Below are 26916 nucleotides of genomic sequence, written 5' to 3'. Positions count from 1 at the left end.
GGCAACATCTCATACAAGGACTCCAGTGCACTTTGTGACTTGCAGGAAGAGAGGAGGAGGCAAAGGAGGAGTAAAGATTCAGCTTGACAAGCTCTTCAATATAGCAGAGTATGGGGGCAATGATGGCACCAACCCCTTAGCCAGAGTTTAAGGCAGGATAAACACAAGAAAACAAGAAGCTAAGATTTGTCCTGATTGTCTCCAGCAAAGACACCTCCCTGATGAGCTGCGAGTTCAAGGGACAAGACAGCACAAGTCAGCACCCTGCCCTGTTCGGAATTAGGTGAGGATATAAAAACTTGGAGGTGGGGAATCAAGGCACTATAATTCTCGTACCACCAGAGACTACTGCTTGTATTCAAAAAACTAACTGAATCCCCAAGATAGTCACTGGTCAGAACACTGGTTTCTTGAGGCATCTGCTCTTCTGAAAGAGGCAGTGTCCTATGAACTGAAAGGAAGGTTGATGCGGCGCCTGCCTCGCTCTGTGGACTGGGACATCGCCGTGGTTGCTACGAGGAGCTCTGCTCATGCGAACCCTGGCTGATGCTCAGGGTAAACACAAACCCCTGCAGGGCCCTGGGAGCAGCCTGCGCGGGGGGAATCCAGCAGCTACGCGAGTCAGAACGGCGGAGCTGGAGGCGGCTGGAAGGCTTGTGGCAGCTCAGCAAGCTGCTAGCAGGGCCTTTTGAGCACTCCCAGTAGCTGTCCCATTCTCATCTAGTCAGCGGTTACTTTTCCTTATGCACGTTTGCATAACACTGCGTTTGAGGTGAATGGCTGCACCCTTCAGGGTATGGGAAGATATCTGAAATACTCCAGGAACCCCTGACTTTTTGAAGGACATAAAGGAGACCCTGATGCAACATGGAAGCATAGCACTGCAGGTGGTAGCATCACCTGGGCAGCACAATAATTCGCAGACCACCTCCCCAGCACAGGGCTCACATAGCTGTTACGCTCGCGTGCTATATCAAGGCATTAATGCTGCACATGCTGGAGAAAGGGTGTAAGCCACACAAGGGGCTGCACAAAGCTGGACCTACCCAAACAGCCCTGCAGCAGAAACAAAGCCCAGACCCGCAAGCTTGACAGCTTGAAGGGGTATCACAAACTTAGCTCAGCAGTAACGTTAGCAGAGTTTCGCATCCCTTCCTTCCGCTGAATACATGGCACTGGCTGCCCATGGAAATCAAAGTCTAAAGGACACACTGCTGTGTTTCCCCTGACGCTGCTCACTCCGCTGCGACGCCAGGTGAAGGCGACACCTGCTCTGTCCAGGCTCAGCATAAACACTGCAGCAGAGCGCCCTGGTGCCACAGGGTGCCCTGGTGCCATGAGCAGGGCCAGCCCCTGCCCTACGGGGCCCGTGCTCAGCCAGGTGCACCCGGGACACCACGGCCAGACACAGCCGTGGCGTGACGCAGCGCCGGGTACCCGCGGCCTCAATACGGCGGCTGTTTCTCGCTGGGACAGCAAGAGGCCCTCGAGGCCGTCGTGCCCCGAGTCCAGCCCGGGCCGCAGCATCGCGGTGTCCAGCCCCGAGCGCCCTTAGCCAGGGGCATCACGCGGAGCCGCCTGGCGACAACAGCCCCGCGGTGACGCTGCCTCCCGGCGCCACCCGCTTCCTCCGCGCCGGTCCGCAGGCGGAAGAGACCGGGGAGGCCCCAGGGCAGCTGCCCGGGCGCAGGGCTGCACCCCGCCGGGGACCAGCGCCTCCGCGAGCCGCGGCGCCCGGCGGGCCTCACCCCGGGCCACGGCAGCCGCCGGGGCTGAGCGCGGTGCTCGGCTCCCGCAGTCCGGTCACGGAGGCAAAGCGGCGGCGGACGGGAAACGCGCGAGCCGCGACGGGAAGCGCCGAGGGCCTGGCGGGCCCGCGGTTCCAGGGAAGGGGAGCGTAGGAGCCGCCTCGGCGGCGGCGGCCCCGGCCCCACGCGCTCACTCACCCGCCCGCGCGGCCCCACGGCGCGAGACAAAGGCCCCCCGCGGCCGCCGCGCATTTATTGAGGCGGCAGCGGGGACTCGGCGAATCACGGCGCAGCGTCCCCGCGCACCGGCGCCTCCATTGGCGGAGGCGGCCGAACGTCACAGGGCAGCGGCTCGGCCCCGCCTCGCCTCCGGCCAATGGCGGCGCGGCCGCTGCTGGAGGCACCGCCCCGGGGCGGCGGGCGCGGCGCGTGCGCGGTGGGGCGGGACGGGGCCGCGGCGCGTGCGCGCGGCGCTCCACGTGAGGCGGAGCCGGGGCGCCGCGGCCGCGCCAGGCACCTGCAGGGGATCAGGGTGGGTTTTTAGGAGAAAACGGGGGAATTCAGGCACGCTGCGCCCCGCCCCGTGCAGCACAGGCCTCACGGCGGCGCTTGCAGCCTCAGCAGCTCTAACCCCAGCCCATTATTGCACCAGCCCCATCCTGTGTGGACAAGGGCCCATCCAAGCACTGCCCCGTGCGAACACCCACCTGCTTTTCCTCGAAGCAGCAGTAGCTAAAAGCTGCAGAGAGGCCAAGCGCTGCTGCTGAGCAAGAAGAAACCTACAGGATTCTGCTTGTGGCAGCAAAGGAGTCGGGAAAATGCCATTTTTTTAAAGGGTTTATTTGGACACTTGCAAATACTTAAGCCTCATACAATTCAGTTCTTACAGTCTTTTCAGAAGGAACATTCAATTCTCCCAACGAAAACCAAAAATGATCCTCTAACCTGTGAACACCAGGAATCCTGTCTGTGGTTTCTGGAGAAAGGTGGTGTCTCCTCCAAGCAGAAGCCCAGTGAGCAGGAGCAGTGCACATCCCGGGGCTGCACAGACACTGCCGCTCCCCTGGAGGCCACGAGCACGGCGGGCATCATGTCACACGCTTGTGCCGTAGCTGCCACCACCGCTGCCCGCGGGGTGCCCTAGGGCGGCACTGCCCGGCGTGCGTGCAGCCCACGGGACGCAGCCCACGGGCCAGGGCAGCGGGGAGCTGGCGCACGAGCTCGCGGCTCAGGCACAAAGCACAGCCTGCAGCAGGCTGCTCAGAGCCTCTGAGCAAAGCAGCATTGGGAAGGGAACGCCAAAGCTTTCGTTTTTTTCTAATTAGTGCTTTGCATGCTCTCAGATGGTCCATTTAGTTCCCTATGCAAATTGAAACACTGTATGCACAGAGAAAGGACAAGCTCCTTCCCTTCTCTTAAATACAGCACCAAGCATGTTCCAGCCTTTTCAAACTACTTTGTTTCTCCCCTCTTCCAGAGCTACCCCTCTGAACATCACCTCCTTCCTCTACTTTGTCACACATTCCTCCCCAGATGCCCAGTGCAACTTCTTGCACCAACTCTCCTTCCATCTTTAGCTTTTAGGACTCATTCTCCTAAAAAGAAATTGTTTCCACCCACCAAAAGCAGGATGGTTATTAGATGGAAAGGAGAGACACCCTGGGCTTCGGTGACAGGGTATTGGCCATTCCTGCTGCCCACACTCACCCCTCCTAGGGCTCCTCTCCCCTGTGGATCTGCTGATGCCGGAGGAGCGCCGAGCTCACGGTGAAGCCCTTCCCGCAGCTGGCACAGGCGTAGGGGCGCTCGCCCGTGTGGATCCGCCGGTGCTGGATGAGGTGGGCGCTCTGCCGAAAGCTGTCCCCGCAGTCGGCGCAGGCGTAGGGCCGCTCTCCCGTGTGCACCCTGCGGTGCCGGAGCAGCGCCGACCTCCACAGGAAGCTCTTCCCGCACTCGGTGCACTCGTAGGGGCGCTCGCCCGTGTGGAAGCGGCGGTGCTGGATGAGGTGGGAGCTCACCGTGAAGCTCTTCCCGCACTCAGAGCACCCATAGGGGCGCTCGCCCAGGTGGAACCGCCGGTGCTGGATGAGGGCAGAGCTCACTGTGAAGCTCTTCCCACACTCGGAGCACGCGTAGGGCTTCTCCCCTGTGTGGACCCGCTGGTGCTTCATGAGCTCGGAGCTCTGGCTGAAGCTCTTGCCACACGCCGCGCACTTGTAGGGTTTCTCTCCCGTGTGGACCCTCTGGTGTCGCGTCAGGGCTGAGCTCACGCTGAAGCTCTTCCCACAGTGGCTGCACTCAAAGGGTTTCTCCCCCGTGTGCACTCGCCGGTGCTGGACCAGCTGCGAGTTCCCGGCAAAGCTCTTTCCACACTCTGCACACTTGTAGGGCTTCTCCCCCGTGTGCGTTACCTGGTGCCGGATCAGCTTCGAGCTCATGCTGAAGCTTTTCCCGCACTCGGAGCACTCGTAGGGTCTCTCCCCTGTGTGGATTCTCTGGTGCTGGATGAGATGAGATCGCTGGCGAAAGCTCTCCCCGCACTCGGCACAGCCGAAGGGCTTCTCTCCAGTGTGGATTCTCCGGTGCTGGACCAGGTTGGAGCTCACTCGGAAGCTCTTCCCACAGTCCCCACATATTGTCAGCCTCCCCGCTGCAGGATTTCTCTGCTGGCTGGAGTCTGGCAGCCTCCTGAAACTTTTTCCACGAAGCGTCGCTCTGTTTTGCCTCTTCCCCAGGGGAGTTCTCTGAACCCTTTCTGACCTGCGGGGGTGAACTGGATCCTGCTCAGGACTCTGGGAACTGTTCTCCTTGGGGAGTCCTGATAGCAAGTCTGGCTCCGCTGTCCAAGGAAGGCCTCCCTGGGGATTTGCCTGCTTCTTGCTCACAGTCTCATCCTCGGCTGCAACAAAACAAGAATCCGGACAGGAGTTATGGGCAGGAAACAATTTGCAAAGGAGATCACAAAGGGATAAACTCTGAAAGTTTGGTAGAGATATTACAGACTGATATTAAGTATAAAAACTCCTGGTATTTTTCTCCTATTCAAGGTATTTTGCACCGTCAAAGGAACAAGCTCTGGGAGGAGCTCTGCATGTTTTGGAATGACCGGAGACCACCAGAATTAACTGTGATCAACCTTATTTTATTAGTTTGTCAAATCAAAACCAGTGAAATTCCAGCTCAGCTCCCTGTTTCGATCCTTACAAGACGAATGAGGTACAGACAGTCCACAGTGACAATTGCCACAGGCCTCGCCAGCAGGTGCGGGCAGCCCACGAGCGCTGCGGGAGGCTCGGCGGGCGCGGGCGCCGCTCGGGACACGGGTGGGCAGCGCCGCGCGGCCCCGCTCCACGCTCTGTCACTCTGTTACCCACTTTGCCACAAACAGCACGAAGCCATGAAGCAAGTCGGGAGCTCCCGCCACAAGAGCAGCCAGTTCTGCTTTTAGATCCCCTCCTTTTGACATGACATGATCCCAGATAAGAAATTCTGCCTTCTGCACAAAGGGGCAGGGCTTAAACCTACAGCGACTGTCGAGGCAGTGTCTGTTCACAGGGAGGGGTGGCCTGTGGGGCAGAGCAAACCTGTTTCTTTGCTGAATTGGGCTCTCAGTTAAAACAGATGTCAACAGATGTCAGAGATGTACAAAGTCTTCTTCAGTGCAGACTACATACCCCAAATAACTACAGCGAAGACCATATAAAATAAGGCAAACTCTTCTCTTTGAGCAGAAGAAAGTAACTTTCTGTTTCCATCAGTGCAGAGCAAATCCATTGTGAAAGGCACTGCTGGTGAAAGACAGGTCCGAGGGCCAAGGCCACTGGTGATTCCCTGTGGCAAAGGTGAGAGAAGGAGCTTCTCCTAGACATTTGGAGAGAGAAGGAGATCTCTGTGCTGAACTGACCAAAATGAATAAGCTTGGGAGATGCGAGGAATGTGCGAGCTCCAGTTTTATAGGATGAGCGTACACATTAGGATAGATCCTAAACGTCCCTGTAAATGTACTGCTGGGTCTCTCTCAAGAGGAGCTGGCAGTAGCACGAGTTTTGGCCGATTCTACTCTGTCTTACAGCAGTAGTTGGAGCAATGGTCACCAGCATGGAAGTCAGAGCTCATGAAAGAGAAACCAAAGAGAACTATTAAAGATTAGACACCTCATCACAAGCAATCCTCAGACTGAAGGAAAGCAGTAGAATGTGCTGGGAGGCACCGCTGTTTGCCAACTTATCTCATCCCCTTCCCTGTAACCAATACATGAGGGGGGACTCAGAGCTACATGGACCTCTAGTCTATCCCAGTAGAGTTGTTCACACAAGTTCACAACCCATCTGGGCTACTGAGTGTGGCATCTCACATCTGGGGGACTGGGAGGAGGCTGACGAGAGGCTCACCTTTACGAAGGGCTGAGAGGAGACCCAGGGACCAGCAAGCCCAACGGCCATCCCAAGCACATGAACAGAAGCCAGAACAAGGTAAAATTAATGGGCACACAGCCAAAAAGGAAATACTGTGAAAGAGTTGTTACGACTTTTGAAAAGGGATGTCTCACCTCACAAACCTCTTGCAGTTCTCTGAGGTGTCACCCATTCAGCAGAAGGGAGGTCTGGAGTCCAAAGGCATTCACAAAAGATGTTTTGTCCTTTGCCAAACTGCTGAAGAAACTAGACTGCCATGGGATGAGAGATCCTAGATAAACTGGCAAAGGAGGGAAAGGGGAATTGGAACCATATGATGATGATTCAGTTATTCTGAATTAGAGGGACAAGAACTAACTGTAAAGAACCTGACAGTCATAGGATACTGATTGGCCAGAAGATGAAGGAACTACATGGAGGTTCATTGCACGTAAACATGAAGACATGCAAAGAGAAAAAGCCTCTCTATAGCTTGTACACCAGGATAGGCCTAAGATGTTCTTGGTATCACTCAGGAATAGCAGTTTGGAATTAAAACAGCACAACAACATCACATTTTCATTGTGATGAAAACCACAACTCCAGGGCAAACAAACATACAAAAATCTTGGTAAAAGTTATAAATAGATGGGAAAAGAATAGAGGATAAAATGTGTGATAAAATGTGATTCTGCTTTATGCCCAAACCCATGGTAAGCCTATGTCATGAATACAGTACAGCAGGGATGGCTTCCTCAACCCAGAAATATTAATAGTACTGGAAAAGGTACAGAAAGGTAACATGGATGCCCAGGTTTGGAGCAGCCTCTGTATGAGAAATGATTTAACGGGGTGTTCCGCCCAAGAAAGGTTCATCTGATGGGAGATATCAGAGCTCTGTAAGAACACGCATGTCCTGCAGAGGGTGGGCAGCCATCTGCCCTGCGCTGTTTATTCCAAAACAAGAACCACGGGCATCCAGCGAACCAGTAGAAGGCAGCTTCAAAGCAGAGGATGTGGTTCCTCACAAAGCGCTGCCAGCTGCAGAATTCCTCAATGTAAGTTAGGCTGGATGCTAAAACACCCGCAGATGCAGACAGCAATAAAACACACAGCGGGTTATGAAATACCCCACACCGCGGCTGGCTCGGGAGTGCCCGAAGCCGCAGAAGACCCGGTTCGGACGGCGCGGGGGGCCCTTACCTGCACGGGCGCTGCTCAGGGGCGCCTGGAGCCGGCGGAGCCACCGCTCCTCGTCCTGCTCCATGTGGGAGATCATGTTCCGCCGCTGCCCGGAGCTCCTGCCGGGGGAAGGGAAAGGGGAGAGCAGAGCCCGGCCGCCCGCCCCGCCGGGGCGCCTGCGCCGGGGTCCAGAGAGCAGCGACGCGCGGCCTCGAGGCGACAGCCGCGCTGCCCGGGCCCGCGGGGCCGGCTCCGACCGTGTAGCGGCCGCCGCGAGGCCGGGCCGAGCCGGGCCGAGCCCGGCCGGGCCGCTACCCGCTCCGGGCTCGCCCACAGCCCGGCGGCGGAGCCACGTGACGGCGGCGGCCAATGGCAGGCGGCGGTCGCGGCCGCGGCCTGCGAGGACGACGTGAAATGGCGGCGGCGGCGGCGCTGCTGCCGGTGCTCGGCGCTGTCCGGGCGCGTTACGAGGCGCTTCTCGCCGTTCAGGGCCCGTTGCTGCCGAGTATGAACGGCGGGCAAGCTCGTTACCTGCAGCACGCGGCTCCCCCGTGGGGGAAGCGCCGCTGTCACGCGGGGGAGCTGCTTCTGAGCCTCGTGCAGGAGCAGGAGGAAGGTTCTTGGCCCTCGAGGTCCCCAGCGAAAGCAGAGGGGCAAAGCAGGAGAGCAGAGACCTGCCCTGGGAGGCCGCCAGGAGGGCTGCCGGCACCGGGGCCCAGGCGTCAGGGACACACGTCAGCCACCACCGCGGCTGGGGCGAGATGAAAGGGAAGAGCAACCGCACGCAGGGAGGTCGGAACGCACCGTGAACGCGTTACCTGTGTCCCCAGGAACCTCCGTGGCACCTGCGTGGCCAGGCCTCCCCCCGTCCTTCGTACGGCCACCATGGAGCTGAAGCGCACAGGTCACTGACCAAAGCCCACGGAATCCACCAGCATGGAGCTACCAAAGGCTCCAGGAGGCCCTTGGATGAGCACAAGGCTGTTCTTGTATTTAGCACTTCGGTACCTAAACTTTAGCACCGAAAACACAATAGTTGGGAGTTATTGGTCGGGTAGAAAGGGAGGGCACAACAGTCATCACCCTACTGATTTTGTAGGTAGGAAATGTGATAATGCACAAAACAACAGGCAGTAGCTGCAAAAGTTGCTCTACTAGTATCCATAGGCACTCACACAGATCACTTTGTTGTCACACACATTTGGAAGCAGTTTTTTTCCAAAGCTCATTTGGAGCTCATCAGGTGTGTCGGGGTAGGACAAAGGCTTTATGCATTGCCAATAACATATTGGCTACTTTTTAACGTAGGAAACAATTCAAATCTTAGTTGAAAAGGTTTTTTTTCTTACAGAGACAATGGATTTTCCAAGAGAGATATGACCCTGTGTTAGGAACATATGAAAACAGAGAAAAGTATACAGATGAAACTGCTTGATAACGTCATCACTGGCAGATGGAAACATCAATATTAGCTGGAAGAGACACCCTTGTGTACAGATTAACGGAGCAGGAGAATGAATAATGGCTTTCTGATAATTTGCAGCATGCAGGCTGCATTCTGACCTATCTGACATGCTGCAAGTCATTTTTCCTCTTTTGGGAGAATTGTTAGAATTATGATTTTGTCAACTGTAGCCACAAGAATACTGAGAGAAGCCTCTGCAAAATGTTATCTCCAACCCGAATGGCACAGTTGTTAAATTTTTGTTTTGTTTCATTAGGCAAAGTGTCCATTTGAAAGGCTTCAGGATGACAGAGAAAAGAGGATATAGGCATTTGCAGTAACTGTTCTTTTTAAAATTTTTTTTTCTTAACATGCTACCAAGTTTCTTTTGGTGCAGTCCTATTAGTTGAACAATTTATACGCCCAAAGTGTAACACTGTATTTGCTGAAGGTCAAGATATAAGAAAGAATTGATTGCAAAAGTTTTGATGATAAATGTCTTGACTAGGAATACAGCAGAGAAGATGGAAAGGGATCTTACTTATTTTCACATATTAAGACTGACAAGAGAGAAATATGTGATACATTATGGGAAACAGTATTTCCTAGAATGCCACTTAAGGCAAAACTTGGCCTTTTTCTGCAAGAAAGTATTCCCCCATCTCTCCTTCTGGCTGACCAAAACACCTTCCCCAGCCTTACCTGGAGTCTCTCCTACCTTGGTGCTCTCCATCTCAAACAAACCTGGTGATCTTCCTCTCTCCAGCCACTGCGCAGCAATCCCTTGTTCCAGCTCTCCTTGCTGCTGGGCCCCTGTGCCACGACTCACCTTGTCCTTCCGTCCTCTGCTGAGGACCCTTCCAGCCAGAGCGCTCACTGTGGAGCCACTACTGCTCCCAGCTAGACCCAGGACTGCTGCTTAGGCTGCCCCGGGCCTTCCTAAGGCATTACCTGTTACAGTTTATCATCAAGATCTTATTCTGTTTATTTATATAAATTAAATAAAAAGGCTATAATATATCAAAAATATAAATAATTTCCAGAATACATAAATACGTTACAAAAGTGGCTCCTTTTTTAAAAAAAATAACAATGTGTCCTTTTTGCCAAGACCTTTTCAGATCCAAAGCTCTCAAAACACATGAAAGTCAGAAGAGCTCACAAAATACATATAAAACATGACCTTTTAGGGTCCAGGAGTTTGTCCAAGAGTTCCAGATGATGTTCACAACTTCTTTTACAATAGGTTTAAGAAGAGACTGTTCAAGGAAGAGATTTAATCACTATAATACCATCTCCTTAAAAAAACAAAAACAAAAACCCCCACCTCTGTCAAGGAGGTGCTCTGATCGGACTACAAAGACAAGGTAACACAGCCCTCAGAAAATGGAGCAGATTATATCTTGGAGATCCCAGCACGCCAATACCTGCTACATGCTGGACACACACAGCGGAATGTTGGAATCCAGGCTTTCACACAATTGCTGGTGTTAGAGGACACTGCAAAGCCATGAGAAATAGTTTAGAAGAACAGCTGCACACAGATTGAGGAGTGTTACCAGAGACCACCAAATTAACCAAGGACAGCAAAGGCCTCTTATTTCCACAATGTCCCCTGCGTAGCAATCAGTAGGGCCGCTCAGATACTGAATAAATAACTACTTGGAGAGTCTGAAGATTCAGGAAAAAAGATCTTATTAGGGAACTAAAACTTATTAGGAAAAAATGGAAAGCAAAGATAAAGAGGAGAAGCAGCAGGGGAGTGCACCAACAGGAGGGATCTTTGCAGCTGCCGCTGGAAATGGGAGAGAGGCTCCATTCAGTAGCGTTTCCTCTGTCTTCCGTTCCCCTTGCCTTTGGCTTCCTTCTCCTTCCGCTCTGCAGCCGTGGTGAAGGTGATACAGTAAGCATCTAGAAAATCCATCAGCTTTGCCTTGGAAATCTTCATGCCGTTTGCTTTCAGCTCTCGGTGCAGTGCAGCCAGCTCAATTGGCTCGTAAAAGAGGACCTTGTGGTACAGGACTGAATTTGTAAAGATGTAGTTTCCCACTGCGTCCAGTGTATCTGCTTCCTGGGCTGCTGTCTGAGAAGCTGGGAGCTCCTCTTCCTCATCTTCGGATATATTGCTACAAGAACTAAAAGTGAGAAAAAGTGCAAAAAACAATCAAGGAAACAACTGGTCATCAAGGGCACACTCAGAGATGCCCAAGTCCCTGGCTGCCAACCCTTGCAATGCCCTGTGTAGCATCTCCGACACCAGCAATTGCCAAAGGGAGGGAGGCAGAACACGCCACGTGTTCTGCAAACCTGCACGTCGAGCTGTGCCGGTGCTGCCCGGCATTCCTTGCTCCTGCTGCACTACTGCTGACACACTTGCTCTGTGCAGCACCACACGCAGTGCTCACCGAGCAGCGCTCCCTGCTCCTCTTGCAGGCTCTCACTCAACCCTGCGAGGCTCCTTGCAGTGCCAGCTTTGAGCTCTGCCCATGTGCAGTTTCACCCGTGAGCATTTCTGTGCTCTCAGAATAGCTCACTAGCAATTAGACTGAAACGCACAACAGAACAACTTACTTCAAGTGACAAAAGCTCAGGGAAGCTGCCTACAGTACAGATCCCCTGTATTCTGCATTGACACTTGTATTGCCCATTTTCCCAGCTCATCTCTGTGCTGCACAGTAGACTCCTTTGTTAGTATTTTGTTCCCCTACCTCTGTATACCAGTAGAGACGTCACTGCCATCCAGCGAGGATGACGATTCCTGAGAATATGAGGATTCCTGAGATGATGAGAGCATCAGCTCCTCCTTATCAGCTGCCAGAGAGCCCCTCTCTGGAGATACATTTGGTGTCTGTCTACCGTTGGAGATTTTGGCACGTTTCCCACCAACATGCCCGTTAGTCTTCAGCTGCCTACGGCGCTTGGCTGGAGGCCTCTGTGGGGGAAGCTGGGAGGATGGGATATCATCCTCTGTGTCAGTATCCACATCCGTATCCACGTCCTGGTGAGTATACTGGAATATGGCCTTCAACTTTAACACCATCTGGCGTTTTGGGAAAGGACGAACTCCAAATCTGAAAGAGAAAGGTAGGACTTAAGCCTAAGATAATGCTGCGCCTTCCACTGCTATAGCTCAGGAATGTGACCAGGCCAGGAAGCTCAGTGGCCAGCTGGAAGAGCATGACATTGGAAAACCATCAAGTTTTCCCCTTTAGCACAGTAGCTGCCTTTCACACCACCTACCAGCAGGTTTCTCACAGAATCACAGAATGGTTGGGGTTGGAAGGGACCTCTCGAAATCATCTAGTCCAACCCCCCTGCTCCAGCAGGGACACCTAGAACATGTGGCACAGGGTGACATCCAGGCGGGTTTGGAAGATCTCCAGGGGAGGAGACTCCACAACCTCTCTGGGCAGCCTGTTCCAGGGCTGTGACACCCAAACAGTAAAGAAGTTCTTCCTCATATGGAGATGGAACTTCCATGTATTTTTTCTACTCATAAAGAGATGTACTTGTACTTTTTTTTTTGTAGATATACTTGTAGAAACAGTGCTAACCTGCTCAACTCCCTCCTCAGTTCTGGGGTCTTCATAAGGGAGTAAGCTGGCATTGGTGTCATAGGAGTCTCAGGAGACTTGTCCTTCTCAGGAGACTTGTCCTTCTCTTGACAGGCAGGTTCTGCAACAGAATGAAATTGTCATCAGAATTAGTACAGAAGGATATAGGAGGGATGATATCTTCCCCTCCTGGTGGCAGATATTTTAATGTTATATAGTAACTGTTTAAGAAGAACTACTTGTCTGCAAGCTGCTCTACTAAATACCTTTATACTGAACAGATCAACACTTTCGTCTTCCTTGGGTCTAGGATATTTGTTTTTTATTGTCTTTAAATCAGAAAACAAATTGAGCCATATGTTAGGTCTGAATAAAAAAGCCCACTGGAGGCTTTGATAGAACTGCTGCAAGGTAATTAAAAATATATGTTTACTGAATTCTGTGAAGTGGTTCTTTCCCAAGGAAGAAAATTGCATAGGAGAGACTTGATGCAGAAGAAACCGAACAAGTCAAGGTTCTGGGGGCCTGAATTAGATACTGATTTAGTGATACTGATTTCCTGATACTGTGAAGCACAGTCAGTCTCAGGTCATGTTCTAAATCCTGCTTGTTAAACTAATTACTTACGATAGTTCCCCTCCCAGGTAATGTCTCATCATTTCTACAATGCATACGATCACTGTCAAAGCAGCAGCATGAATGGATCACAAATGGCTACGCTCCAACTATCCCACGTATTTAGTTGCACTCCCCCACATCAGAAGCTGACTGTACCTTCTTGTGCCTGGCCCTGACTGCTTTGGATTAGAAGACCAAAACACCCTCTCAATATAGCAGGTGAACAACAAACAGGATGATCACCTAAAATGACAACAATTTAACCTACTTCAATGAACTCTGTACAGATACAAGCTCTCACCGGGAGTCTTTGCAAGGTCTGTCGGACAGGCATCTGCTGAAGCTGACACCTTCTCAGTTAAAAAAAGCATCTGTGGGAATTCCTCCTCTTCACTATCTGAAACTTCCCAGAATCTGGGCTTCAGGAAACTTTCAGGAGAGCCAGACTCTGGTAACTTCCTCTCTTGTTCTAGCTCCATTTCATCATCAGAAGATGAAACAATAATATCAGCCTCTTTTCTGTTCTGGACTGCAACATCCGGAGTTTTTATGACTGGTGTTGACAAAACTGAAGCATATTTATGCTTGTTTAAATCAGTGCAGGAAAGCTCTTCTGGAGAAATTGTGCTCTCTATGTTCTGATTTCCTGATGTAATGTCCTGCTCATTGGCTTTCTGGAAAGCTATTTTGGGAGACGGGAATGGTTTTTGATTTCTCTCTGGTGTTTTTGCTTCTCTGGGAAATTTCCTATCCGATTCTGAAGACATAGGTGAAGAACCAACAGCAGGATAAAAAGACATAGAAGATTTGAGAGGAGGACTGCCAAAAAAACCATCCCTTTGTGGAGAGAGGTCTTTTTGTGACTTGGAGTAAGGAAGCAAATCATTAACATCAACATGTTTTTCGCTAACAGCCTTTCCTGACTCTTTGATAACTTCTTTCATTGGAGAAGGCTCACTGTATTCTATCTGATTTTTGGAAAATAAGCATTTATAATTTTCACGCCTATCAGTATCATTGTGCAGTGAACAGTTGGTGAATTGTTGTTCTTCCAAGCGGTCGTCTCCTCCCATATTATGTGAAGCCTGAGACAACTTGAAATCTTTCCCACTTTCCCATCTCCTAACCCCCTTCTGAGGTTCAAACTGACAAGACTCAAAATTGATGCTTGTGGCATTCACATTTTTGCATCCACTTGTATTCTGCATTTTCGCTTCTTCAGACAAGTCACATTTGGATGTTTCCACATCATTGTCTTCCCTCAGATGTCTGAAGTCATTGCTTATCAAGGCAGATACGGACCTTTTTGCCTCTTTTTTCTTAGTCTGCTGGTTCGCACCTTGGGCTACCTCAGTATCCCTACAGATGTTGTAATCTGTGCCTTCACTCATCTCCAGTTTGTCTTGAACCATTTTTCTTTGAGTTGCAGCAAACTCATATATTTCCTCCGACTCCTGTTCACCCACCCCGTTGTCGTCTTCCTTCTGGCATGCAGGGTTTAGCACAGCTTCTTCTTCCTCAGCTTCAGCCACCCACACTGAGTTCAGGAGCTCTTTGAAGTTCTCAGCTCTGTTATCATTATCTTCATCATCTCTCGCAGAGAGGAGATCATCTTCTGGATCCACTCCAGAAGATGCCTGGCTCTCTTCAGCGCAGTCCTTACACTTGAGCACAAGTTCCCTTAAATCAAACCTGCAAGAATGTAACAGAAATGTTAATGTTTATCTCCCTCAAAATTCATTCAAAATTCCAAAATGTTATAGTTGCCTGATCAATCTAGTGAGTCTTGTAAAGAAAGTAAATTTAATTTGTGAAACTGTTGTGCCAAATTAGACATGCAGTTTCAACATTAATAAAGTCAATAACAATTTCAGGTTTTCACTCCGTGTCACCATAATCTTCTCAGGTTTCACACTTATTTCCCCCATTCCAAACAATGCATCGCTGCCACTACAGAGGATAATCAGTTCTCCTTGATTAGGTATGAGTTTAACTGACTATCAACATAAAAGAGCAGATTTTTTTTCCTGGTCTTTTTCAGAATTACTTTAAAAGGAGGACACCTACATTTCCAGAACTAAGTGATTTTGATCCGATAGAATGTGTTTCATCTGCTGCTGTTTCAAGTTCATTATCTAACACATGTCTAGGATCATGACTGACATAACAAATTAGCATTCCCTGCATCCACATTCTGCAAGTCTCATTCAGATTAAGTGTGTCACTAGGGCAATGCTTTGAGAATTACACTCATCACCATTGCCACCATCAGCTGTCATTAAAGATCATGAGACAAAACTTGGCAAAAGTGTTCTAGTCATAAACCAAAAATAGAAAATCTCAAGCAGATGTAACCTGAAGAAAGATTCATGAAAAAATGAGGATAAGATGCTCGTGTGTTCATATTTCACTTAAGATGGAAGCAGAGGTACTTGCATCTCAAGTGAAATGAGTTTTGTGAAAGCCACTGAAACCACAACAGAAGGTATCAGGTTAAAGTCCATGTGGCTGAAAGCATGAGGTGACCCAAAGCACACTCATATGATACAAACCTGGTAGCCAAAGCCCTCAGCTGGGGCACAATTCTAGCAGGGATGTCAGTATAAGCAGTGTAAAGATATCGCAGGAATGCGAGGACTGCCTCTTTTGTCACATCGCTCAGCAGCACCCGGCGCGTCTGCTCGTCGTCATCGTCCTTCACCTTCACATATATCCCTTCGTCGTAAACCTGTGCGGTAAAAGGAAAGCAAACAAGGTCCGCTTCCTCATAAAGGAACAACACCAGCAGTATCTGCTCTCTATCAGGCCACTATTTTTTTTTTTTTTTGTGTGTCAAAGTCTGTTCCTATGGCCAGGATTTGATGCCTCAGAGGGAAGCTAAAAGGACCAGAGATACAGAGCTCCCTGGGGAATAGGGAGCTCCATACAGCTGTTAACTTGTACCCTGAAGCTTTCAAGGACCCCTCATAAATGGTCCTAAGCACCTTGAGTTGAAACTGCTGTAATCATGCATGAGGACAAAACGAATTCTACTGATTCCAGAAAGAATGACAAAACTTTGTCAAGAAGTTGGTATGGTCTGGTGGCAGCTCTGTCAGAGGGCAAGTTCCTGTCTTCAGCCCACTGCCTTTCATTGCCTTTGCAGGAAATTGCACAGGAGCAGGCTGGAAACTGTATGAACCAAAATGCTTCTGGAAACACAGAAATTACTTCACTGGCCTTGCCAAAGGCACAGGTCAATGCAGCTACCTCCATAGCACCTGTGGGAGTGACAGACCTCTGTCTGGGTTAGTTACAAGCACAGCTTGTAAATACTGTCTACTCCATAATCAGCAGGTCCAGAGTGACTTGCCACTGGATCTCCAAATACTCCGTGCTTACTGTACGGCATCACTAACTCATTTGTTGTGATCAGTCTGGAATAGACGGTCAAACTCCTGTTACTGCAAAGGGGCTTTACTCGAGGGGAAGAGAAAAGTCTAACAGCAGTACTTACCAGCTGAACAGCCCGTGGACAGCGTGCATACAGCACAAACATATGGGCATAAAGGATTTCTCCAGAGTCCACTTGAAACTGGATATCACTCAAGTAGGCGTTGTTGACCATGATATTGTAATCTTCTGCCAGCATCCTGAAAGAGGACTAGAACATAGAAGGGACACAAAGACAGAAGTTGTTACAGCTGTAAGGCATTTTCCTGGCAGATAAGGAGGCAACAGCCCAGTTTGTCAGCACTGCTGTACTCTGGGTCCCAGCGTGGGTATGGCTGCCTTTGCCTTCTCAGGACTAACAGAATCCTTATCAGTGCAAGGTCTTCCATAAGAGACGTAAGCAACCTAGTCCAACACACATCTCTGGCTTTGTTTCCCTCCTTCTCCTCTCTTCAAAGCTTAGCAGCTGTGAAGAGGCAGTCACATGCTGTCTTCCACTCTACTTGTGGAACAGCCTTTTGCATTACAGCACATCATCATCCTCTGATCTTTACCACATCATTTCCTGATGTGGCAGAGCCACTGCCTGCAGTTGGCCTCTTGCTCTGCTGTCTTCCACCATGTTTTTGAAAGCTGTAATTCCCACCTTGATGGAACTGAACTCCGTTCATAACAATTGCATAGAGCAAGAGGAATGAGGATGACCCAGGGACAAGGTAATGAGCCTTTCCTCTCTTGTTCACTGTTTTGGTCTAGCAATGACACCTGGGAAGAAGCCCTCTGCAACAAGGGGGCAACACGGAATAAAAGAAATGCAGGGATCTAGTCCAAAGGAACTTGTGCACTTGTTACTGAAATCTCCTTTGAAAATTCCTTTATTTATTTACTTTTAAGTATTTACTCTTATAATTTTAGTCTCCTTTACTGAAAGTTTGGGGAAGGCTGGTTGCCCAAGCTATCTGTGACTAGTTTAATGTCTGGCACTACCCCTACTACAAACCCATACAAGGCAATCTTCTAAAGACTCAGACTCCCTAGGTAGCAGTGTTGCTTCTGGAGGTGGCCAGTGCTTCAGAGAAGCGTGAAATACCTGCAGCCCATGGTTGAGGGAGGCTGCCTGACTGTAAGTAGAAAGCAGCTTTACCTGAGACACTAATTGTTGACCTTGTACTTTCTGAACCTAGCGCAGACTGGAAGAAAGGCAAGTTTTATCCAACTCCATGAGATGTAGTTCCACCAGAAACAGCAGAGCTCTTTATTTTATTAGCAGGTTTCTAGGTTAGTTCAGTGGGAACTCAACCTCTCTACTTGCTTCAGTGTGTTTGCAAGGAGCCAGTACCAGTTAGCATGGAAACGGCAGCACACGCTGGGCCATTTCTTCCAGGCTTCACAGGTGGGCTAGAGGAGACTCTGCACGTCATGGACTGCTCTCCAAGGGCAAGACAGGAAGCTCAGTCTGGAAACTAGTTAGGTGTTTCTTGCTCTCTTTTTCTTGGCAGGTAGGACACCTGCAAGACGGTACCCCGAGAAGGCAGGCACTGCTTTCCAGGCAGGAAGCCCAGAACAGCCTTCCTGCTGACATTAAAATTATGACTCGAAAATGGGGAAATTAAGTAAGAACAGAAATATTCTGGCTGCACCATTCTCTGTGCAAAAGAAAGACTGGAAAGGAAGATAAGAGGAGAGGCATTGACAAAGTTCTGGTCAGAACCATGCAAAATGGGTGCGTACATGAGCCTGGATGAAACCCCAGACAGTTCTGTCTCTCCTGGTCTCCAGGAAGTGTGGCCTGTGTCACCTAGGCTGGGCATCAAAGCAGAGTACTACCTAAGTGCTGAGCAGATACATCCCTAGTAACTACCCCCAAATACTCTATGCACTACAGCCTCAATATTTAACCTGGTTCTCTTTGTGTAAATTATGCACAAATTTGCTTTATGTTACCTGTTATTTTAAATTAAGTAGGACAAACACTCTGAAACACCCACAAGCCTGCCTGTGGGCATCAATGAAACATCACGTATTTGGACTTCAGCTTTGCCTATGATGATTCCTGTGAGTGACTGTAATGCTTAAACATCTCTGTTTCTGTGAAAATGAATGGGAAATACTCCATACTTCTGGAAATTAATCAAACAGGAGAGGCTTTTTTTTAACAAATAAACAATACAAAAATACAGTGCAAATAAACAATACAAAAATACAGTGCAAATAAACAATACAAAAAAGGGGAAAAATAACATTTGTCCTTACATTTATATCGTTGCTTCTCGGAAATCTCTTCTCTATGGGTAGAAGGGCAAAGCCACTTAGTGAAGAATCACTGGAAGTCAATTCTTTTCCTCAAAGAAGAAAAGGCACATCTCAAGTCATGTACAACCTTCTTGTAAGACAGAATGAAGTGGCAAATCTTAACTGCCATTTCTTCCTTGCCATGACAACTCCCCAAGAGACTCCTGTCCCAGGCTGACATTTCTGAGCTGAATGGTTCAGCCTCCCCCTCTTGGCTTTATCAGATGCATTTGGTTTTCTTGGCATATGACCAGCAGCCATTTGCTGCAGCTTAATAGGAGAACTGAGGGAATTTTACCCAAGTCAAGTACAAAGCAGAGAGACATTAGATTTAGCAACCATAGTCTTCACTGATGAGTGAACAGGAGACACACAGTGCATATATTATGCTAAATGGTTGGACAATTTTAAGGCTACCATTGGTCTTGGAATGTGCCGTTGTGCAATGCACACCACTGTAACCAGGGAAGTTAGAGCTGCTCTTGAAGGAATTCTAGGTGGTGGACTTTTTTCAGCCTGTACAGATCAACTTCAGGGACTGTGTATCCATGTACCAACACAACATCATCTCTTACGCTCTTCTTTCACCAGGTCTTCTCCTGGTGAAACCTCGTAAGACAGTGCTGTCGGCAAAAGCCACTAGGCAGAAAAGAGCATATATTTTGGGGATATATTTTTGCCTCACGATTGGCCGTGTCTGGGCCCCCGGCTGGCAGAAACGCATCTGACACCTTTAAAGGATTTTTAAAATAAAATCTAGAAGCTGCTGTCTAAGAGGAGCTCTTCTTAAATATTGGGATCTATGAATCATTTCAGAAATGTCAACTTGATTGTACCTAAAGCCTACTACAGAACAATGCCCCCAAATATCACCCCCTGGATCAACAATATCATCTTGCGGCTGCTGCCACTGCTCTCCAAGTTCAGTATGGCTCAACGTGGCTCCTCATAGCTGATGACACCAGAGAGGAGGCTCATGAGGCTGCCAGAACTTACTTGGCTGCTCGACTTCCTGAGCGTCGTTAACCTCAAGCATCCACTGAGTTTGTGCTTCCATGGCCAACTCAATCAGTTGCTGCAGAGTCTCAACATGAACCTTCTCGCCCTGAGACGAAATCTGTCCAGCCTGTTCAGAGCCCGAGTCGGCTTCATCAGCAGCTTTTTCTCCAGTCTCTGGAGAAGCAGGATAATGAGGACTGAGATCAGGCTGAAGTTGCTGAGATACTTCTGGTTGATCAGATCCCACTGATGGCAGAGAAGTCTCTGACTTACAAATCTGATCAAAGGAGAGAAAAAAAAAGACATCAATAAATTAATTTTGTATGTATTTGCAGAGTTCAGAGTACAGTCTCTGAATTGATCTCTAGTTCATACTTTCAAAATATCTTAATAAATATTAATAAAATACTTTGAGCGATCCCCAGATACATACTTGCTCTCCAAGAAGATAGTGCTATAAGGCGACAGACTAAAAGGTCCTGTCTGTTTCTGTAGGCAGCATTTATAAAACTACAGAAAAACGAGAGGCAAGACATCTGGATAATAACAGAGTGAGACCGCCTGGTTTAAAACTGGATCACAGTCCTGCATGCAGCTTCAGGCAGTGGGATACATGGGGAAAGCCTGAAATGCAAACGCTTCACTTTACAACCCTAGGAGTGCCCACCCCCTCCTCAGTGTAACACACAAGCATCCATCTTCAGTGTGAACTTTCCACACTGTTCCTTGCTGCCTTGATACAAAACATGAGTAAAGAAAGAGAAAGGCTCTGATTATAATCAGTCAGAGAAAAGTATCAAGAAGGAACACAAGAGTCAGGCTACTGTAAAAATAGCTAAGCTAGTGGCAAAATGAAGAGGCTCAAGCCCTCTCACTCAGTGCTCTGCTCCCATTTGTTTGGTCTTCCAAAAGCCCAAAGAACAGCATGGCAACACAAGCCTCAGCCTCCTGTCCAAAAGGGAGAAGTGAAAGTTCAAGATCACCAAACCTACTTGTGTGAGACCAGGGGACAGTTGTGCAGGAGCAGAGAGCATGCAGAGCATGGGGTGACTCACTTAAATGGCAGAAAAGAGAAGGGCTACAGAGCAAGTAAACTGTGGCACACAAATACCAGAGGAAGGAGAAAAGAGCATCCCACCTGCACAGTTATGCAAGGTACGATTGGAGGGGTCAGTTCAGCAGTGTAGAATGATTCAGGGTCGCAGGGCCCTGTTAGAGCACTGCTGTTCCATAAAGGGCAGTCCTTGTTTCTGGGCGATGGCATGAGCCAGTCTGTTTTCTCAGATCCATCCTCCAAAATCCTACTGGTGGGAAGCCGAGGAGTGGGAGGGAATTCCATCTCTTGTGTAAGCACCATGGCGGCTCGCTCTTCAGTCCTTTTGCGGGCTGTCTCTGGATCCCGCAGCAGTAACGGTGGAGGAGTAGTTGGGCCTCTTTTACGTGTTCTTTTCTCTTTAAAAAGAAAAGCAAAAGAAACCCAAATAAATGAACAGCTGAACACATAAGCAGAGGAACTGAACCTGCCAGCTTTTTCAAGTGTTGCCGTTGGCAATGATCAAAATGCAACTACAGCAGAACACAAGATTTCTGCAATAAGTCCCAAGCCTCCCGTTACTTCTGCCAGAGAAACAAACCTTCAGGGAAGACTTATTCGTGCACACATGGTCCTGCTGGGCTGAGCTGTCAAATCAGATCACTATGAAAGCAACTGATACCTATGTGCAGGCTACCTTCCAGACCCTTTGAACAGTGAGCGTACAGTGCTTTTGGCTAGTTAGCAGCGCTTCACTCAAAAAAGAGAGAGAGAGAGAGAAGAAAAAAGACTCCAAAGCCATGAAGGACTGCTTTTGGTGCGTCTTGATCACTGGTGATGGTCACTCATGTCAAACCACAGCACATATGAATCCTGCACAGCTCTCATTTGTCAGGTCTGTTTCTCAGGTCTGTTTCTTTACTGCCTTTGACTTCCTAATTCCCAATATAATTGGCAGTGGTTATCAGCAGGAAGAGATTGAGGAGAGCCACGAAGAGCAAAGTGTCTCTTATGTGCAGAACTCAACCTTCCCCCAGGGCAACTGGCTTCTTTTCTGACCATTTTTGTGCATTTAAATAGCAAACCACAGGTTCAACGTGTGTAGTTGTATGCACATATACTTCAGAAAGAAAGCAGAGCAAGGAGAGAAGGATGAAAAAGTTGCATAATCAAGGGTATGGGACAGTGAATAAGAAAAATGCACTGCAAAAAAAATAACAATGGTCTTTTCATGTTTTCCCTTTGGGATTTATTAAAAAAACAACTCGTCTTAAAAACATTCTATAGTTTTGAAACAATCAACCAGTGAAATAAATATAAGACTCAGAATGGATTTCAGTGAAACATCCTGCAGCCTCCCTTGGCTATCTGTATGTGGATACTTTGCATTACTCCATCTCGGACAACTTAAATGAAACAGAAGTGTGGTTGTCATCCCCTATGCCCAACAGAAAAGTTGGTAGTGAAGAGCAGGCTGTTACATCACTCCTCCAATAGTATAGCCTGAGACACTCACGGTGACACATACCTGATCCAGGCTTCCATTTGATTGGCAAGGCAGCCACGGGTTTCATATTTGCAGCTACTGCTGCTTGTTCACGCTTTTCTTGCTCCAAGAGAGAGCGTGACATTGCCATAGCAACCTGCAGATCTTCATCCTGAGGTTCCATTTTGATCCTCTTTTTCATTTCCTTTGAGTCATCTCCGGAGAACTCTTTGCGTTTTGATATGTTTGGTTGATTGCTGAAACGTAAGAATGCAGCAGAAAGCCCAAGTTAACATGACATAACTGGATCAGAGACAAGAAACCCTGAGCACTTCAGACCAGCTGCCCCACTTCCTCAGAGAGATTCCCATATCCAGAATAATAAGAAAGCATCAACAGTACTTTTTTCTGTGGAGGAAAGAAAAGGATTTCTTATCATGAGTGGAATTCACAGCAATTTGGAGAAAATCTTATTTTGGAAAGGTAAACATAAGACTGCAGCACTGACAAACTGCCCCTTTTTTTTTTTTTTTTTTTTTGCAAGGGCAGGAATGGCCTTAACCATCTGCTACCTCAAACCTAAACTTTGTATCAAAGGGCAAAAATCAGGTTGAAGTCAAGAACACCGTCACCAAAACCGTTCTGCCAATCTTACACTTCCACAGTAAACAAGCAATGGCCCTTCCTCAGCACAATAAGACTTAAAAGTCCTTTGGATACATTTCAGGCAGGCACCACTCGCTATACTCTGAACATGTTGCTCAAATCCCAAAGAGCAGATACATCTCTGCACCCAGCACAATTCAAAACATCCTGTATGTTTCCTCCTTGACTCTGTGGATAAGGCCCATGTATCCAGGACAGCAACGAGCCGAAAAGCTGAGGCCTTGGAAACACAGATACTCCAAAGAGACTGTATGCTCATATAGCATGTTCTGCTTAATAAGCTCAACCACGCTATTCAGCTTTATTACGTAATTACTTCTCAAAGCATAAATATTTCTGACAAATTAGTGTAAGATTATTTACTTCCCATTTTGCTCCTGTCTGCTGACTCATAGTCATCCACCACCTGATCACTTTTGAGGGAAAGCAAGATTTTCACCAAAATCTTACCTGGGATACTTAGGAGAGGCAACTCCAAACTGAGACACCTGCAGTGCCTGAAGCAGCATTTTAGGAGGAACATCCATTTTCACAGCACAGCGTTTCAAGTGAGTAGTTTGGCTCTCGGAAGTTTGGAAATGTTTGCCACAGCTGAGACAATCAGGGATTGCTGGTGTGCTGGAGGAGGAGATCTCTGCTGCCTCCATCTCATCCAGACACCTGGAGGATGATGGAAACAAAACAAAACAAAATAAAATAAAATGCTCTTTTTGAACCTTGCCTCCTGAAATGCTGTAATTGAGCAACTCCAACTACTTAAGCAAGCTGTTTACAATACTTTCTTTACAGAGAAGCACAGACTTTTCATTTATAAAGAGCTAGCTGTATGTAATATTTTAACAGTATTTGATATTTACCACTAAGGAAACTGTTATAGAGTGCTGGCATCAATTTAAGCCCACACCATTCTGACAAAAGAAAACACAAGGATCCTTCCCTTAGCCTTCCACTCTCATTACCTGTGGAAAGCAAAGGTCTATAGTGCATATATATAGTATTTACAAAGGTATATAGTGCATAGTCTATGTATTTATTCATCTTGCAAAACAGTATCACATCTTTCCTTCAGCGAATAGCTCAGATTTGCAAACAGCTGACATACCAAATGTTCTTAGGAAATCATTATTTAATTGAATAAATGGTGTTGAAATGGGCTGATTTTGAAATGGACACTAATGGGTAGCTTTGCTACCTAGTCTGCAATTACATCTTCTCTAAGGCACTGCTGCTGAAAGCCACACTGGCCTTTCATGCTAGTGCTTCACCTATTAACGTGCTGCCCCCGTCGTGTTGTGTTCATGGCTGAAAGATCCTTCTGGCAGATCTGACAAAAAAACAAGCCCTTCTCCTCTAGGCTTTCCGGGACTTCCTCCTTGATCTTCTGCTGAAGGGCAAAAGCCAAAGCACCATCGTCCTTTGTGGATGGAAGATCGTGGGTAACTGGCACAGAAGGGAGAGATGATAGAGTTAAACATCTTGTAGTGAAAGGCATGAAACTGTTACATTTGTCATGATTATTTTATTAACTTAAAAAACCCCTGCAATCTTCCTGTTGCATCTTCACATCTCATTTCTCACAAGGGAATGCACAAACAGTACAGGAGAGCACTACCCCAGGAGTGGAAGGTGGCAATTGGTTCATCGCACATTATGTATCCGAACCAAAAGGAGAGTTATGTTTTAGATGAAGTTTCTGGGAGAACATGGGGTCTTAAACATTACATATTAAGCACAGGAAATTCTCATGTCCGTAGAGAACCAGCAGGGCCTTGACTTTTAAAGGGGCCTTGACTTTTAAAGCACCAAAACACCAAAAAAAGTGCTATGAATTCAAATTGCTACGGATTCAATTCATCTGCATAGAACATCCTATTTTGTAAGTGCTCAGAGATTTACAGAAGACACGGAGTAACTAAGGTCATATTTATATGAGCTACACAATATTGCCCCTGAGAAGAACGACTGGATTTACTGATGCTCTTAGAATCTCAACCTGTTTCCAGAAAGTAAATTCTCTCTCCAGAACTTAACATAAAATCAAATTTCAGCCTCACAAAAGATCTAGGAGAGAAGTATAGAGATCAATACACATTTATCAATAGAGAAAGCAAGTTCTCAGACATGTGGAGCGATTTATTCAGCATCACACAAGCCACCTGTCCAGCTGTGAACAAAGCCCAGGAATCCAGACTGCTGCTCATGCAATCACCCTAAGCAGCCCTCAGCACTCTCCATGCACACACAGGAGCTAAATAACAGCAGAAACGTACCTTTTTCCGGGTTCTCTTCCTCGCTTTCATCAGAGGAATTCCTGCTAGCTGCAGCCTTTGGCAAGCTATCGCCCAGGCTATGTTTTAGCTGCTCAGGTGCCACTCTCTTGAAGTGCTGCATTCTCTCCACCGCCAGCTTTGCTGCCCGCACCTTCGAGCCAGGCAGCAGTGGTGTCTTCAAGGTGTCTGAAGAGCAGGTCTCTAGTTGTGAAGGACGGAAGGATAGTGTAGTCTGGGAACAGTCACTCGGAGCATTCACTGAAGGGGACAAAGCACAGTTTCCCAGTCAGAATTAAACAGGTAACTGAGCTGCCCAGGGAGCTCTTGGGAAGCTTCCCAAAACAGCAACCTGAGATAGTCAAAAAGAATGAACATGTTTCTACTCTGATCTTCAAGCCCTATCCATGGTTCGGACTTTCAGGCTCAGAACCAAGCAACAGGTGTTCCTAAGGAGGGGTGGTAACGAGCAGCAGGCTAACAGCTCAGTGTATCTCCGCTCTGCTTTGAGGCAACCTGTGAGATCAGACCAAAGATCTCACCAGCCCAGTTTCTGAGTGCAGTCACTAGTAGATAATTACGAAAGGGTATCAGGCAGAACAAGTACAAAATAATCCTTCTCCTGGTTGACCTTAGCTGTCAGTTTAAGGATTTCATGCACTGGTGACTGCCTTCTGGTCATCATATTTAGTCATCACTGAAAGACCAATCCTTCATCAATTAACCCAGAACCTTTCTTAATTTATTTTTTTGGCCTTGGTGACAGTCAATGGCAACATAATTCAACATTCAATACAATAACACACTGTGAAAAAACACTTTGATATAATCTAAACTTGCTTCTTGATGATTTGAGGGATGATTGACATTCTGAAGTCGCAAAAAAAAAGGTAATGACTCCCTCATATATCACTCAGCACTTAGGTTTCACCTTACTGAAGAACTGCATACCTCCTCCAGACTTCTAAAGAGCTCTACTGAACTGAGTCTTTTCAGTACTAGCCTATTTTCTGTCTGAAAGATTTCAGTGCACGCACCTGTCACATTCCTCTTGGTAGAGTAACTGGTCACTGTGCGCAGCTGGCTGTCAGGGAAAGCGCTTCTCCTGTCTTCTTGTGACGTCCCACCACTACTGCAGGGCACAGCATCGTCGTCTTCTTCACGCATCCCTGTCGGCACCTTAGAACCCAAATTTTGTGGCAAATCTTTCCCCTTCACTACTGGAAAGCACTGATCGATTTGGCTCCCAGGAACAGATCTGCCTGTTGTAGTGGTCTTTGTCCATTTCTGAACCTTCTTTGTTGCCTCAGTATCCTCAGCTTTCTCCTCAGTATCCTCAGCTTTCTTCTTTGCCCTACCGACAATTTTTGCCCACACTACTTTAAATTCATTGTCCTCTTCATCCATGGTGCTGCAGGCTGCAGTAATGCTGCCTAGCAGCGCTACAGGGAAAGATCTCAGGAACAGTCAGGGCTGCGTCTTCTCTGGCTCGCCGCCTTCATTCTTCAGGCGCCAGCACTTCTCCACTGTTCCAACGGTGGACTTTCCTCTGTGATTAATTCATCTGCATAGAATATATTATAGCATTTAGTGCAGCACATTCTCCAAGGACCCTGCTTATTTTCACTCAGCACAGTGATGACTTTCTTGTTCAGAGGATTTTGGAATAGAAGTGAAGCATTTCAATCTGCCCAAAGCATGTGTAGGATCTTCATGGTACGCTAGAGGGCTTCAGAAAGATTTACTGAAGCCCTTTAATGGAAAAACCTCTAAAAGGTGGATATGTAAGATGGTATACGCA

At 48.0% G+C, this 26916-nt stretch overlaps 2 protein-coding genes across 3 annotated transcripts in view; both read right to left on the bottom strand.

Moving 5' to 3' along the window:
- Nucleotides 1–3324: 3324 nt before the first annotated feature.
- LOC104578519 (uncharacterized) overlaps nucleotides 3325–26916 on the bottom strand; it is a 30341-nt gene continuing 6749 nt past the window's right edge. Inside the window, exons 1-2 of one of the 2 annotated variants that reach the window (XM_088523106.1) lie at nucleotides 7346–7452; nucleotides 3325–4647 (exon numbers count right to left, since the gene is read on the bottom strand). In XM_088523106.1, coding sequence (XP_088379232.1) covers nucleotides 3461–4647; nucleotides 7346–7421 — 1263 coding nt within the window. In that variant the 5' untranslated portion in view covers nucleotides 7422–7452 and the 3' untranslated portion in view covers nucleotides 3325–3460. Of the gene's footprint in view, nucleotides 4648–7345; nucleotides 7453–26916 lie in introns of those variants that run through there. The other variant, XM_088523107.1, reaches the window with a different exon arrangement.
- On the bottom strand, nucleotides 10588–26522 carry LOC148594972 (uncharacterized). The gene is made up of 14 exons (XM_088523218.1): nucleotides 26153–26522; nucleotides 25119–25376; nucleotides 24114–24288; nucleotides 23299–23508; nucleotides 22225–22439; nucleotides 20802–21115; nucleotides 19661–19940; nucleotides 18626–18714; nucleotides 16437–16583; nucleotides 15493–15668; nucleotides 13381–14632; nucleotides 12323–12405; nucleotides 11477–11839; nucleotides 10588–10903 (listed from the first exon to the last, which is right to left on the bottom strand). Exons 1-14 carry the CDS (start codon nucleotides 26520–26522, stop codon nucleotides 10588–10590), a joined length of 4248 nt encoding a protein of 1415 aa, XP_088379344.1.

This window comes from Tinamus guttatus, unplaced genomic scaffold (assembly GCF_059628265.1).
Source record: "Tinamus guttatus ecotype Peru unplaced genomic scaffold, ASM5962826v1 Tinamus_guttatus_pri_ptg000172l, whole genome shotgun sequence".
Lineage (NCBI taxonomy): Eukaryota > Metazoa > Chordata > Aves > Tinamiformes > Tinamidae > Tinamus > Tinamus guttatus.
Note: the sequence above shows the minus strand (reverse complement) of the source record. Positions and strands in the feature narration are given on the sequence as shown.